Raw genomic sequence first — 15,744 nt, forward strand, 5'->3', positions numbered from 1 at the left:
ACAGCTGTCCCCAGATCCAGCCCTTCCCTGCTACTGTCTCTCAGCCTTCACCCTTATTTTCAACTTTGAACTTCCAGTTCCATGTATTTCAAGACCCATTCTTTCTGATTCTTATTTTACCTAGAAATTCAAGTACAGATATTTCCTGGAATACTCAGCCCATGACATGTACAGACACATACAGTAAAGCGCACCATACAGTTATTTCAGAGATAAAGAAAATGTCACATTACAGATGAACACACGTCTGGTGCCCAGATGAACACCAAAGAACCTCAGTATCTGGAATTTAAGTTTCTGTCTTATAGGATCATATGAAAATAGCTGGACAGATTGCCAGCAAAGTTAGGGGCTATGTTTGTGATAGGTTCGATTTAAAATATAGGACACAGGGCACATGGGGAATTCACCTCAGGGGCTGCTGGAGAATCTCAAAGAGATAGATTGTTATGCTCTGGAGTTTTATGACAGGCCTCTCTGATCAGGAGACACATGCAAATACATCAAGATGCTGTCAATACAGAAAATCAGCCGGGTTTCAAATAGAAGCCCCAATCTGTTGACTAGTCAGCCACTCTTTTTTTTTTTTCCCTTTTTTTGTAAAACTTTTTTCCAGCTTTATTAGGGTATAAATGGCAAATAAAAATTGTATGTATTTAAGGTGTACAACGTGATGTTTTCATAGATGTATACACAATTACCACAATCAAGCTAGTTAACATATCCACCTCCTCATATAGTCATCTTTTCTGTAGTGAAAACACTCAAGATCTACTCTCAGCAAATTTCAAATATACAATATAGTATTATTAACTGCAGCCACCATACTGTCCATTAGATCCCCAGGACTTACTCATTGTACATAACTGAAACTTTGAACCCTTTGACTAACATCTCCCCATTTTCCCCAACCCTTAGCCCCTGGAAAACACATTTCTACTCTCTGGTTCTGTAAGTTCAACTTTTTCAGATTCCACATATGTGAGATCATACAGTATTTGTCTTTCTGTGTTTGGTTTACTGCACTTAGCATAATACCCTCCAGGTTCATCCATGTTGTTGCAAACAGCAGGATTTCCTTTATTTTTTAAATTGAATAATATTCCGTTGTATGTATATACCATATTTTCTTTTTTTTAATTTATTTATTTTTGGCTACGTTGGGTCTTCGTTGCGGTGTGTGGGCTTCTCATTGCGGTGGCTTCTCTTGTCGTGGAGCACAGGCTCTAGACACACGGGCTTCAGTAGTCGCGGCATGCAGGCTCAGTAGTTGTGGCTCTAGAGCGCAGGCTCAGTAGTTGTGGCGCATGAGCTTAGTTGCTCCGTGGCATGTGGGATCTTCCCAGACCAGGGCTCGAACCTGTGTCCCCTGCATTGGCAGGCAGATACTTAACCACTGTGCCACCAGAGAAGCCCCAAAAGCATAGAATTTAAAAGGCTTTTCTCCAGTGGCATGTACTTCTTCACATGCAACATGAGAACATGATTCGAACACTGTCATTAGGGCATTTTCTTTGTTAGATGAAAATTTTGTTTGCATGCATTTTTCAATAGCTTTGAGCTGTTGAATAGCAATATATGCAAGAAAGAGCTGAGAGACTTATGTACAGATATTTTCTAGATCTATAACCCACACTGCTCCCCAAGAAAGATGGGCTCTGTTGACAGAGAAGGCATTGTTCTGTTGGACACCTGGAGGAGTTTGTCAACGAGTTTGGGAGTAGACGTTAGTAAGAACTAAAAGTCTCTACAAAGTGGACAGAGGAAGAATTGAAAACCCTAAGGAAGATAACAGTCAACGAAGCTGGACACTGCCAAGTTGAAGAGTGCTATCAAGAGAGAACAAGACAGGGCTTCCCTGGTGGCGCAATGGTTGAGAGTCCGCCTGCCGGTGCAGGGAACGCGGGTTCGTGCCCCGGTCCGGGAAGATCCCGCATGCCGTAGAGCGGCTGGGCCCGTGAGCCATGGCCGCTGAGCCTGCGCGTCCGGAGCCTGCGCTCCGCAACAGGAGAGGCCACAACAGTGAGACGCCCGCGTACTGCAAAAAAAAACCCAGAGGATTCTGCAGTACTGATGGGTCTGAGGATGCAGAGAAATGCCTGCTGGATGGGTTAGTTAGTCATTCATTGCGAGATGTGCAATACAAATCCGACTTTGGTCTCTCCATTGCAATCATCAGTAAAGTTTAGATTACTGTATTAGCTACATATCAGTGCATAACAAGTCACCCAAGACATAATAGCTTAAGACAACACACCTTTATTATCTCACAGTGTCTGTGGGTCAGGAATTGGAGCCTGGCTTAACGGGGCCCTCCGCTTCAGGGTCTCTCACGTGTTGCAGTAAAGGTGTCAGCCAGGTTTCATCTTAAGGCTACACTGGGGAACACGTTGTTGGCTGAAGGCAGCTTCTCATGAGCTGCTGGCAGAGGCTGCCCTCAGATCCTTGCCGTGGGGCCTCTCCCTAGGGCCACTTACAACATGGCGGCTGTGTGTAGCAGAGTGAGCAAAGAGACAGCGTGTCCGAAAGAAGGAAGTCCCAGTCTTTTGTAACTTTATCTCAGGGACAACATCTGGCTACATTCTACTGATTAAAAACAAGTCACTGGACCCAGCCCACACTCAGGGAAGGGTGTTACACAAGGGTATGAACACCAGGCGGCAGGGGTCATTGGGGGCCACCCTAGAAGCTGCCCACCACATTTACCCACTAGCACTTTCGTGTGAATGGGTTATTATTTGCGATGATTCACACCTGGGGCAATGAGGTGCAGAAATAGCATACAGTTAGGAGGATCCCAGAGGCAGTGATTCACCAGGAATTCACAGAAACCCAGGTGGGGCTTTGGTTTTTCCTTGGTCCTGAAACTGGGGGGCTCCTATAGCTGGTTCATGTTGTTATAAAGCAGAAACTAACACACCGTTGTAAAGCAATTATACTCCAATAAAGATGTTTAAAAAAATTTTTTAACCAAAAAAAAAAAAAGAAACTGGGGGGCTCTTCACAGGCTGGATAGATTCAGCTGACCACAGATTAATTTGAGAATTGTATCCAGGGTCATTAACTACAGGTGCAGTGCCCAGCTAGCTATTCCTGAGCCAGAAGTGAAAGGAATGCATCTTCATGACATCAATAACAAACTTCATCAGATAAAACAGGGCAGCATTAATTGACCTGACTCATCCATGCTGGAGGAGGACAACCACGCCAAATCAGAGGGACATTGGAGAAACTTCTTTGGGACTCCCTTTGCATTCTTTGGCACTGGATGTTCTAAATGGATCAGTCTGGTCCTGGCAGGAAAAGAATGGCACACTCAAATGAGGTATTTGAAGAGAGTTTAATGAAAAGAGTATTGCAGAGGTACAGGCAGGGTTAAGAGAAAATAAGGAATGCGAATTACCCTGGAATGGTCAGCAGTGGCAAGCCCTTACCCCCAGGCTAAAAGAGAAAGGGATAGAGAGGCTTCTGGAACCCAGAGAGCATTGAAGCTGTCAGAAAGAGCCGCCCAAAGGAACTGTGGCCTTCACGGAGGACGCGACCCTCGGGCTGGCAGAAAGGGAGTCAGGACCCTCCAATCTCCTGCTTGGCCCCACTGCCCAATCCCAGATGCAAGCCAGAGGCAATGATACGAGTGGCGAGTGGATCTGGAGGTCCACACAGGAAAATATCCAAACATAAACAAAACACCTGGCAGCTTGATCTGCGCTTCTAAAAAGTACAGAAGTCATAGCAATTCTCCTAGGAAAGAGCAGACATGGGTAAGCTCTCCAAAGCTGCCATTCCAACCGGCATGGAGAAACACAAAATAGCTTTTAAAATAAAGCTACGACTGCCCAGGACTAGAGGCTTTACTGGGAAGTGTAATACAGGTTTTTGAGCCTGCCTCGGGATGCTGTAAGAGTGTCAGTCCTTGGGGAGGGTGGGAAGTGAAGAACCATAATATTGTATTCACAGAGATCCAGGCAGCATTCTTGCATGTCAACCTCCTTTCTTTCATTGCTTTAGCCAAGTACTTGACAAGACTGGTATGGGTGTTTGACTATGGGAAGAGTCATGAACTATACACAACAAAGAGAAAAGCCCCCCACCCCTTCTGTGCAAAGACCAGGGAGGCCTTTACCAGAGGTCATACGACAAGATGCTGCTGGCTGCCAGTTAGAAAATCGGCCTTGCTAAGAGCAGGCTGCTGTGCCAGCAGACCCAGGCCGCACAGGAGGACTAAAGGCCCCTGCCCTGCACCCCAGAATTCGCGCCCTGCATGACGCTAAGTCAGGAGGGAAAAAAGCAGGAGATGGTATTGGCTGCCGTGGGGGGACATGAGGCACCACCCTATTGGACAAGCAGATCCGAACTTAAGTACTTGGAGTCAGCCGGATATGACTAAGCTACCTGAGGCCAAATTCCCAACTAGGAAGGCCCACCTCCGATGAGTGTCATCTCCACAATAAGCCTAGGGCTCCAGGCTAAAACCTTGACCATTAAATGGCTATTTCATCATCTATGTAAAGATAGTTTTTAAAACCAGGGTCCCTGTGACCCATCAGACACTCAGGTGCATCTGAGCCAATTTCAGGCAAAAACAGTGTTGTTAGGGGCCCTGGGAAGCCAAGATATCCATAAACTATTTGTTATAGAGAAAATGACACTTTGTGATCTGCTGCACCCACCATAAAAAGCAATCTGCAGACACCCAAAAATTACGAAAAAGGAAGGCAAGAGAAGCCATTCCAACCAGGTGTAAGCATCAGAAAACCCAACCCAATTTTGTTCATGTAACTGAAATGATCCACAGGCAGACCTGCAGGTATGGTTTGATCCAGGCTCCAAAAACTATTACCAGAACCTGGGTTTTCTCACATCATCCCTTAACTCCATTCTTCTCATTCCATTTCTTAATTCCATTCCTTCATACAACTTCTCACAATTTCAAGATGGCTGAACAGTTCAAGTTCAGAAGGAAAGAGAATCTCTCTCTCTCTCTCTCTCTCTCTCTCTCTCTCTCTCTCTCTCTCTCGCCCAACAGTTGAATAAAAATCCCAGCCCTGGCTCCCTGATCAATCACTGCGGACTGGGGAATGAGAAATGCTGACTGGTTTCAGTGAATCAGAGCCCAGCACTGGAGCTGAAGGTGGCATTGATTCCACCTAATCCACGTGAGCAGAAGTCCCAGAGGAATGTTCCCAAAGGAAATTCACAGTATTGTGGGGAAGGAGGAACTGATGCTAAGTCACTATAAATGACAAATGCAAAAGATAAATAAACATACCAGGCCTCCCTCCTGCCAAGAAGCAAAAGATCCTAGAGGGAGAGACAGAAAAGGAGTAGGATGCCCACCCAAGGAAACTTTGCCGGGGTGGAGGGAGGCGGCAGGGGGTGCTCATGCTTGTGGACAGGTTTCCAGGCTAAGCTTAAATTCCAGAGCGAGTCTATTTCAACCAAAAATGGCCACCCAGCTCTCAGCTCCGTGTACACCTCGGTCACGCCTCCCCTGCATTTGTTTCCCCTTATTCTGTGTCTTAGTTTTCTATTGCTGCATAACAAATGGACAGAAACGTAGCAGCTTAAATAACATACATTTATTATCTCACAGTTCTGTAGGTCAGAAGGCTCAGCATGGCTCAACTGGGTTCTCTGCTCAGAATCTCACTGGGCTGAGATCATGGTGTCACTGGAGCCGGGGTCTCATCCGGGGCTGGGGTCCTCCTCCAGGATGGCTGGTTGTTTGCAGACTTCAATTCCTTCTGATTGTATGGCCGAGGTCTCTGTTTTCTTGCTGGCCATCAGCCAGGGACCTCCCTCTCCTCCCAAAGTCCACCCTGGGTCCTCGCCATGTGGTCCCCCTGTAGGCTGTCCCATTCTGAACAGTTCTGTCATCAGGAAGGTCCCGGCTCCTTTTAAGGGGGCACCTGATCAAGTCAGGCACACCCAGACAATTGCCCTTTTGATTAACTCAAAGTCAACTGACTAGTAACCCGGTCATGGGAGTGACATCCCCTCACATGCACAGGTTCTGCCTGCCCTTGGGGGGAAGAGGTTACATGGGCCGTGCACACCAGGGAGTTTGGGGCCAGCTTAGAATTCTGTCTACACAGTTTGGTAACTGAACTCTTCTGGAATCAGCCCTTTTCTATTCAGTCAGTGTGATTTGGGGTAGGGTTTGGGGTAATCTCCTAACCTAGCCTCAGCCAACTGGTATACTCCACCATCCCAGAGACAGTGGTCAGTTCAGTGATGTCACCGGCCCCAAGCAGGCCCAATCAAAGTGAATCCAGGGACTTTTGCTGACATGACCAGGAAGGACCAAGTTCTCTCTCTCTCTCAATAATGCTAAAGTATTAGGCTATGAGTCTAAAGCTGATGGTGGCCACCATGAAAGTAGAGCCTGCCTAGGAAAGAAACCAAATCTAAAGTCAGAGTCTAAAGAGAGCAAGAGGGAAGCCAACTCCTGGGGATGTTGTTGGAGCTCCTGGATCCAGCTAGGCCTGAATCCAGACCCTTTCCCAGCTCTCAGCAGGGATATAAGTCAAGAGGTTCCAGATACACCACCTACAGGTGACGTGGAGGGGCTCCTGCTAGGCTGACTGCTCACCCAGCTGTGAGGGGAGGAGATGCCATCAGGAATCAGCAGCATGGAGGTGAGGGTAAGTTCTCCCCCCATGTCTGGGATACAGGGAGGGGCCTGGAAACAAAAGCCTAAGTTAAATCTTCTAAGATAACGTTCACCAAACTGAACTGGTACAAGACCCCTTTGCAAGGAAGCGGCAGGATGGAAACCAAGGGAAGCCCAACAATACGTGGATGCGAGACGGAACCCAGAGGAATTCTGGGAGCAAGAGACACTTTTTCAAAGTGGCCCTGGTGTCATGGGAAGAGGGGAAAGACCCGTGGGGTCCCACCTCCTGCCACGTTCGTTTCATTCAAAGCCACAAGGCAAAGCCCTGTGATGCCTGCAAGGCCCTGCCTGATCTGGCCCATGACCTCTCCAACCTCATCTCCTGCCTCTCCCCCACCCCAGCCCTGTGTCACCTTGCTGGTGCTCAGACTCCTGGAGCTTCAGTCCTGCCTCTGGGACTTTGCACTTGCTCATCCTTACTATCCTGTCTGGATATAGATACAGATGTTGATGTAGATGTAGATGTAGACGTAAGTATAGGCATAGGTGTAGGCGTATGCACGCTGCCCACACCTCCTTCAAGTCTTTGCTCTGTCAACACCTTCTCCATGAGGTTTCTCCTGACCACCTGGTTTCTACCTAAAGTTTGTTCTCTACTCCCACTCCCACCACCACCCGGAGTTCCCAATTCTTCCTCCAGATTTACTTCTCTCCATAGTATTTATCACTATCTGATTCGTGCGTGTGTGTTTATTATGTGCCTCTCCCAGCTCCCGGCAGAATGTGAGCTGCACGAGAACCGGCTTGTGTGTACTCTGCGTCTGTCGTGCCCAGCACGGGGGCTGGCAAAAAGTGGGTTCTCAATAAGTTTTTGTTAAATGAGTATATTCTTATCATATCTCCCCAGCTCCCCTGGAGCTGAAGTTTCCCAATACTTGCCTGATCAAAGGTCCTACTGAGTTCGGTTTGGTGTGAGGAGGAAAATGAAACATTTACATATTCAACGAATATGTCATGAACACCAACCATGACCCAGCTTACTGGGGACTGCTGAACAGGAGGAATACAGCAGTGAACAAGACAGTCAAGGTTTCTGCCCACAGGGGCTAAATGCTGGTGAGTTTTCATGCCCATTCCTCCAATCCCAAATCCTTCCTGGTGTGAGAGGTCCTGGAGCTAACTGGACACTAATGGGAACCCGCCAGCCCGCCCATCAGTCTCAGGTTCCCTGACCCAAGATGTCATGGTGGAGAGTGGGGTCTCAATGGGCCTGACATGACAAGGAGCAGATGAAGATGATGGGAGAGATCCGCAAGGGAGGGTAGCTCAAGGCCAGACTTGTTGACCTCAGTCACTTCAAAGTGGCTTCCAGCTTCCAGTGTGAATGCAGGAGATGACACACACCTGGGGGAGAGCCAGATGGCTTCTTCAACTGGGGCGTTCTCCCCTGAGGATGGGCCGACGCACCTATGCCATGTGCTATTACTTGACCTGAAAAATTCTTCTGGGAGACTCCAGCTTAGAGTCTTGACAGTACCAGGGAATGTAGCTAAGCTGTAGGTTGGAGGGAATGATGTTGGATCAGTGACTGCTCAAGGGGAAATAGTTCAATAAGTCATTAGATATGAAAGCTGCATGGCAGAACCACCATGTTATGGGCATAAGCTCTGACCCCTGAGCATCTGGGACCTGAGTTCTATGACCCCTGATCTTGAAAATGGGAAATAAGTGGAAGTTAGGGGCCATGACGATGTATCAAGTAGCACAGCACTTGACAAAGAGCTTCACAAATGGGCATGGGTACACGGTAAATGATGGGAAGGTGAAGAAAGGGATAGAGTGCATCACCTTCCTATCCCCAGCATGGGACCAGCACTGTGCAAGGAAGGCATGTTGATGACATGGAGTATAAGTCAGCTTTGGCTGCAGTAACAAATAACCCCCAAATCTCAATGGCTTCCCTTAACAAATATTTATTTCTTGCACATGAGTATTCAGGTTGGCTGTGGCTCTCCTGGGCTTGCCTGAGCTCCCCTGGGTTCTGCTGATCTCAGCTTGGCTCCAAGCTGTGGGTTGGGCTCAGGTCTGCTCCTCATGTCTCCTCACCCACAGGTCTCCTCACATGAGGAAGTAATTGCCAAGAGGTCAAGCCAAATCGCGCAAGCGCGGCTAAGACTGCGGCTGGTGGACCGTCATTCATGTCTGCTCAATGGCCAAAGCCCAAAGTTAGCAGGTAGGGAATTAGACTCTACCTATTGAATTGCATGACAAAGCCACACAGCAAAGGCTTGGATGTTCCGTCCTAACAGAGGCAGTGAGCAGAAGATTTGAGAACAATCGTCTAGTCTTCCCACCCACCCACCCTGCAGCCAACAGGAGTGTTCCGGAGGGTCTCAGACTGGAAGGAATTCCTCAGGGCCAGAGTTCTCCTGGGAAAGGACAGCCCCTCCCTCCAGATTTCATCAGCATGTATCTGATCTGGCTCATAAAAAGCCAGGATGAAAGGGAAGGCAAACAAGGTAGGTTGCAGATGTCTCCAAGGATCAGACAAGTTACGTCCCTTTCTGAAACCATCAGTACCTGGGGCAGTGGAGGTCGAGAAGTGTACAATGACCCTCCTGTGGTGGCTGAGAATCCCAAGAATCGCTGGACGTCCTGGATGGATTTGCAGAGAGGACACTCACTTCTAGAAGGCTTCAAGACATGCACTTCGTAGACGTCCCGCTTAGACACTGTGTGGTCTGGAATTCTGCCGGGCTTAATTGTTTATTATATACATGTTTTATAGGGAGGCAATATAGATGTTTTAAAGGACCTCAGGAGGCAAGGGTGGGCAAAGAAATTTTAAGGACAAATAAATACGGAATATTTAATATTAAGTTGTTTACTGTCTCTTCCATGACAGCATTTCTTCAGTAAAGCCAGGTAAACACACACACACATTTGCACACGCACCCACACACATAGCCACCTGTCCTTGGCAGTGGAGCCCATCCCAGCAGCTGTGGCTGAAGCCCTGGGTTCCAGGACTAGAGAGAATAGCTTAATTCTAAGCCCCACTGGATGGTAGGCTGCAGTTGCAGAAAGACTCCCACTCCCGTCAAGCCTGAAGGTGGGGTTCTGTAAAAGGATATAGCTGCGAGATATTCAAACATTTTAATAACCAGTACAGCACAGGTCCTGACCGATCAGAGCCATGGCCAGCACACTGTGACCTGCATGCCAGTGTCCGTGATCTCTGCAAACAGCTGGGAGAAGTTGCAGAAGGTGGAGGCTGGGAATCCAACGGTACGGTGACACTGAAAGGTGAACGGGAGTGGCACCTGTGCTGTGACCCGCTGCGTTCCGGTGTGCAGAGGACTGAGCATTTCAACCGCAGACCCCAGGGGTCCTGCAGGGCATAAGCTGGATTTGTCTTCCTGCCTGAGGCAATCACCAATTATATGTGCTGTGAGGCAAGCTGGCCTCCCGCCAGAGGAGGAGAGGACGGGATCTACAGAAGCTCTCTCTGATCTAACTCATTAGAGAAGTTCAAGAATACCCATCCACGAGGCAGCACAGGGCAAGATAAAAAGTCAGGATTTAGATCCTCACTACCGGAGAGGCCTCAGACAAGGGTTTCTTACCTCTCTCGGGCTCTGTCCCCTCATCTGGAGAAAGGGAGCCAACAGCATCCACCTGGCAGGATCGTGATGCTGATGACATGAGCTAATGACACAGCTAAAGCCCTCAGAGGCAGACTTAGCCTCCCAAACAGGACCTGTTATTGTCATCCACGATGGGAGGCACAAGCCAGGAATGAAACCAAAAACAAAGGATCAGAAGGGAAAGTAAGACGCAAAGACTACGTGATATTGGCAGCGTGAAGTCCACCTCAAACGAGATTGTTGTTATTGTTCCTGCCTAGGATAATCCAAGGCTGGAAGAAAGTGGGAATAACTGAGCGAGGTCCAAGGCCCCTCCGATGGGAATCTGGGCAGACACATTCTCACCCAGCGTCCCTCTCCAAGCAGCTGGTCCAGCCCAGCTAAACTGGGGCTCGAGTTTGTAACAAGACAAACGATCTGTGCTAGAGAAGCAGCATTAGTGGCCACGTCCCTGCCAGGATGAAAGAAAACCGGATCAGACCCCAAGTAACACCTGCAGGGCCACACCCCGGTCTTTCAATTTTCTGTAATAATCACATGTGACATCTGAAAACACACCAGCCTCTATAACATCTACCTATGGTGCTGTTTAAGCCCCACCCACCTCTGATGGAACACCAGAGATTTCTGGACACTCAAGCAGGCTCTTCTTGTCTCCAGATGAGACGTCTACTGTGGATGTGACCAGGAAAAGGGCACAGAACGTGCTGGTGGCAGCACAGAAGTACTCAGGATGCCGAAATTGCCACGTAAGTGATGTGGTGCGAAACAACTTTGTTGGCTGAATTTGAGAAGGCATGACACCTGGGAGGCGGCAACGCGCCCCTTCCTGAACCAAAGGCCAAGAGCGTCCTGCGAATTTCCAGAAGTAACTCCATCCCAGCCTCCAAAAGGATTGGGCCAGAGGGTGCGTTTGTTCTGCTATGCCAAAATCACAGGAGTGACTGGCTTACACAGTTTATTTTCTCTGATTTCAACCCATCCTCAAAGCCCAGAGCAACTTAAAACAAGAAGAGCCACCACCTCCATCAAGAAAGGAATGTTTTGAAAGTTTCACCGATAATTCCACAGCCATTCACTCAGCCGCCTCCCAAGGAAATGGAAGGCATCTGGAAAATGTATGTTAAAATTGATTCAACGTTGAGCCATGTTAACTGTTTTAATTTCCAAGCAATGCCACGCCCACCAAAACATCAATTAGTCCCAGCAATCAGGCAGGAATATTGGCGTCTGTTGCGGGATTCATTTATTTCAGCTCTGCGAAGTATCCAAGAAGGAGAAATCCAATGCACCCCATAGCTCCAAGGAGGGGAAATTAAGCCAGAATTGAAGCCATATCAGGCCCTGGCAAAAACGGCGCCTTTGCCTGCACCCACTGCTCTCCGGCATCTCCCTCTGGAGGGAGGGCAGTGACTTGTACCAAGGTCTTCATGCTTTGACAGGAAACACCCCTCCCTCCCCAGCTTCTCTGTCTCCAAGCTGGAAAACTAGGGAGACTGAAATGAGGCAGAGAATGCCTCCCCACTGAGGACACGAGCCAGGTTAAGAACGTGCGAGAGCATTTTCAACAATTATTCTTCCTTTTAGCGCCTCTTCAATTCCAAGGCCCCGGGGTCTCCCTGCCCCCACTGAGGCTCTGAGTTGGGGTGCGGGACTCCCACCGTCTGCAGCGCCCACGGTCTCCACGTGCCCTGGGCGGCTGCCTGGGCCCCAGGGCAATGCGCAAATGCCGCTCACCACACGAGCCTGGGCATCAGGACCAGCAGAGGGCAGCCCAGCCCAAGACCCTGGGAGACCCAGGCTCCTAAAAGGAAACAAGACAAGACAAGAGTGCACAGGAGGTCTCAGCAGCCCGCGGAGGGTGGACACACCACTCCCTGTGCCTCTCCCTGAACCACTCACTAGATCTCACCCAACCTTGGTTTGCTCAACTCCTAAACAGGAATAATGACCCCAAATTGCAAGGGACGGAAAGGCGAATTAAATGAGACTGTGTGAATCAGCGACTACCAGAGCTGCCTTAATCATAAGAGTCACCTGGGGAGAATGCTAAAAACGCAAATTCTGGGATCCTCCCCGGGCAAGCTCTGATTCGGCAAGCCTGGTACCAGGCCCAGGGATTTGGAATTTTAAGTATCACTCCCAGATGATTCGGATAATGAAGCAAATTTACAAAACAAGAGATTAAGTGCCTGGCCCACTGGAAGGGTTCACCCAGCTGCCAGCCCCAGCTCAGGCCTGTGGGGTGAAAGGAAGGGGAAGGAATCTAGGCTTCTCCTGCCTGGCGAGCATCCATCAAAATTACACATGCCCAAACCCTCTGACCCAGCAATCCCACGTGGAAGAGTTTACCCCGCAGATATACTTGAACAGATGCAAAGTACATAAGGTCATCCGCCGCAGCACTGCTCGTAACAATATAAAAATAGAAACAACTGAATTGTCATCTACAGAGATCCAGTTAACTACAGTTATGCCGTAGCCAGAGAAACAACAATCGCACGGCTCCTAGGTACGGATGTAGAGCTACCTCCGAGGTACACTGTCAGGTGAAAAATGCAAGGCACAGAACAAAGTGTATAACAAGTTTTGTAAAGTGCAGGGATAAACTATGGATATGTGTAGAGTATCTCTGGACAGATACACAAGCTGGTGACATTGGTTGCCTCTGGGGAGGGGAACTGGGCGACTAAGGAACAGGGGATGGGGGAGATAGCTCACTGCACACCTTTTCAGACGGTTCGTGTTTTAAACCAGGTGCATCGCCTATTGTGTGCGTTATATAACATACAAAAAACACTGTAACATTTTAAAATAACTTTTAAATGTATGCATATTATATTTCAATGAAAAGGCTTTAAGATGATAGTAAGTGGCTCTGGTTTGCAGGTGCCATGTCTGGCCACTTGTGGCTGCAGAAATTGGGAATCCCCCAATTTGCTATCCCCAAGGGAGGTGGGGGCAGACCTGGAGACAACGAAGCACCAAGCTTCGCTCTCTGGGTTTCTGCACTCACTCTTCCCTCTACCTGGGACACTCTCCACCTGGCTGGGTCCATCTTCTCTTCTCTTGGTCTGCAGCTTAGGAATCACTGTCTTCTGGAGGTTTCCATGGCCGCTCCCCGCTTTCCCAAGCCTAGGTAGCTGCTTCTCCCGAGCATTTCCTGGGGGCCTGTGTCCCCCCCCTCACAGCACTCCTTGTACTGCCTCATGGTCGCCGGGGAGCAGCAGTTTCCCTCACCCCCATGCTGGACTGGGAGTTCAGAGAGGACAGAGGACACGCCTGGCTGGTTCACAGTTGCCTCCCCAGAGCCCAGCACCAGCTTAGTCCAAAGGCGGTGAGAAGTGGGAGAGTGAGGGGAGGGGGAGAGTAAGGCAGGCAGGGAGGAAAGACAGGAAGGAAAGCCACACCCCCGGCCCCTCTGTCTCAGCTCAGCCCTTAGTCACCACCACCACCTTCTGCTGCTTTCCTCCCCTGGTCTCACCAGATTTGAAATCTTCTTTATTTATGAGAGAGCCTTACCTGCCTTACTCACCTCTGTATTCCCTGCTCCTACCGCAGGCTTGGCACATAGTATTAACAGGTGCCCAGTATATGTCAATTGAATTTATTAATTAACACTGGACGGTGAGGAGGGAGGAGTAAAGGAACCACTGACAGGACTTAAGTCCTAAGAAATTCTGATTCAGTGGGTTCTGGGTGGGGTCCACGGGACTGGCAGTATTTAAAAGCTCCCCGGTGGGGCTTCCCTGGTGGCGCAGTGGTTAAGAATCTGCCTGCCAATGCAGGGGACATGGGTTCGAGCCCTGGTCCGGGAAGACCCCACAGGCAGCGGTGCAACTAAGTCTGTGCGCCACAACTACTGAAGCCCGCGCTGTAGAGCCCGCGAGCCACAACTACTGAGCCCACGTGCCACAACTACTGAAGCCCGCACGCCTAGAGCCCGTGCTCCGCAACAAGAGAAGCCACCGCAATGAGACGCCTGAGCACTGCAACAAAGAGTAGCCCCGCTCGCCGCAACCAAAGAAAGCCCGCGCGCAACAACGAAGACCCAACGCAGCCAAAAATAAATGTTTTTTAAAAAAGGCTCCCCCCGTGATTTTAAAGTGCTCTGGAGTTGAGAATCATTCACATGTGCTCGGTAGGGCCTTTGGATTTTTCTGGGAATGCAGGATCTCCAAGGACTGTCAGAGAGCCCACCCTGAATTTTAGGAACCTTCCCGCTGCCCCGGGTCTGGCAGGACGGACCAAGGGACTAGGAAAGGGATTAGGAGTGGGGGACCGGGCTGGGTCTGTCCGGCTCACCTGGAGGAGAAACAGAGGCGGGGGTCCGGGTGGGGCTGGCGCTCGGAGGCGCGTCCAGCCAGGAGCGTGTCTTGGCGCCATCTAGCGCCTGCTGGAGGCTCTGCAGCTGCAACATGCTGAGCTGCCGGCGCTGGGCTGGGGTCACGGCCGCGGCGTTTTCCGGGCCCAAGAAGGCGATCTGCTCCGCGGACAGCTCCTGCAGGGGAGAGGGGGCAGCGCCCTCAGAGGCGCCCCTCCGCGGCTTTCGCAAATCTCGGCCATCCGCCCAGCACCCGCACACCTTCATCGTACCCATGTGCTCCTCTAGGATTTTTACTTAAAACCAGATCACTCTTTCACTACTAAAATAAACTTATTTTAAAATGAAAAAAATTTAATGGAAATTTCCAAAAGTGGAAAATTGGAATGACTCGCAAGAAGTACTCATTTAAAATATGCCATAATAAATAAAACGACACTGTTGAATTGTAGCTCTATGTGTTGGCCAACGATGTCTGAACCTGAGGCCTCTTTAAAAACAGAAAAAAAAGGGGATTTAAAGTGTTATAGAGGTGTTAAATACATTTTAGCTCCAAATCGAGACTTCCTCCTCCAAGTAATCAGTAGTAAAGGAGAGGTGAAAAGGTGACAGTGTTGTTTAATGCAGTGCAAGGTTCCACCCCACCCCACCCCCAATGCTTCAAGTCCCCCACCTAAGAAACACTGATGTGGAGGAGAAAACACACACCTAAAAGGCAAAGACCTGAATCTGTGTCCCAGCTCTGTCACATAACAGCTGTGTGACCTTGGGCAAGTTTCATAGCCTCTCTGGGCTTTTGGACTAGATGTGGATGGCACAGATAACTCGTCTCCTAAGTGATTCTAACCCTTGCTGCTGAGTCCTGTGAGGGCTCAGCGAAGGGAAAGTACAGTAATCCATTAGTGATGTCTGCCATGGACACCGGAAATAGGAAATTCTGCGGAGAGCAGAAGTCCTTTGAAGGCCCTGAACAAGATGTTTTCTGAAGTCGCTTCCATCCTAGAGAGGACTTGGTGACTAGTTCCAGTAGGTGTGGAATGAGATGGGATGGCAGGGGCCTCTAAACTCATCCTGCTTATTTTCTAAGGGCCCCATAGATTCTGAGAAAGGGGGTTCTGCTCCTTCACCCCATCGTCTTCTCTCCTTCACCTTCTTCT

General features: G+C 49.3%; 1 protein-coding gene across 1 annotated transcript in view; it reads right to left on the reverse strand.

The window, feature by feature from the left end:
- Window positions 1-11,258: 11,258 nt before the first annotated feature.
- Window positions 11,259-15,744, reverse strand: part of OTOA (otoancorin) — a 70,992-nt gene continuing 66,506 nt past the window's right edge. Inside the window, exons 29-30 of the mRNA XM_073792214.1 lie at window positions 14,569-14,764; window positions 11,259-12,067 (exon numbers count right to left, since the gene is read on the reverse strand). Of these exons, the coding sequence (XP_073648315.1) occupies window positions 11,997-12,067; window positions 14,569-14,764 (267 nt within the window). The 3' untranslated portion in view covers window positions 11,259-11,996. The remainder of the gene's footprint in view (window positions 12,068-14,568; window positions 14,765-15,744) is intronic.

The sequence above is a fragment of the Tursiops truncatus genome, chromosome 15 (assembly GCF_011762595.2).
Source record: "Tursiops truncatus isolate mTurTru1 chromosome 15, mTurTru1.mat.Y, whole genome shotgun sequence".
NCBI lineage: Eukaryota > Metazoa > Chordata > Mammalia > Artiodactyla > Delphinidae > Tursiops > Tursiops truncatus.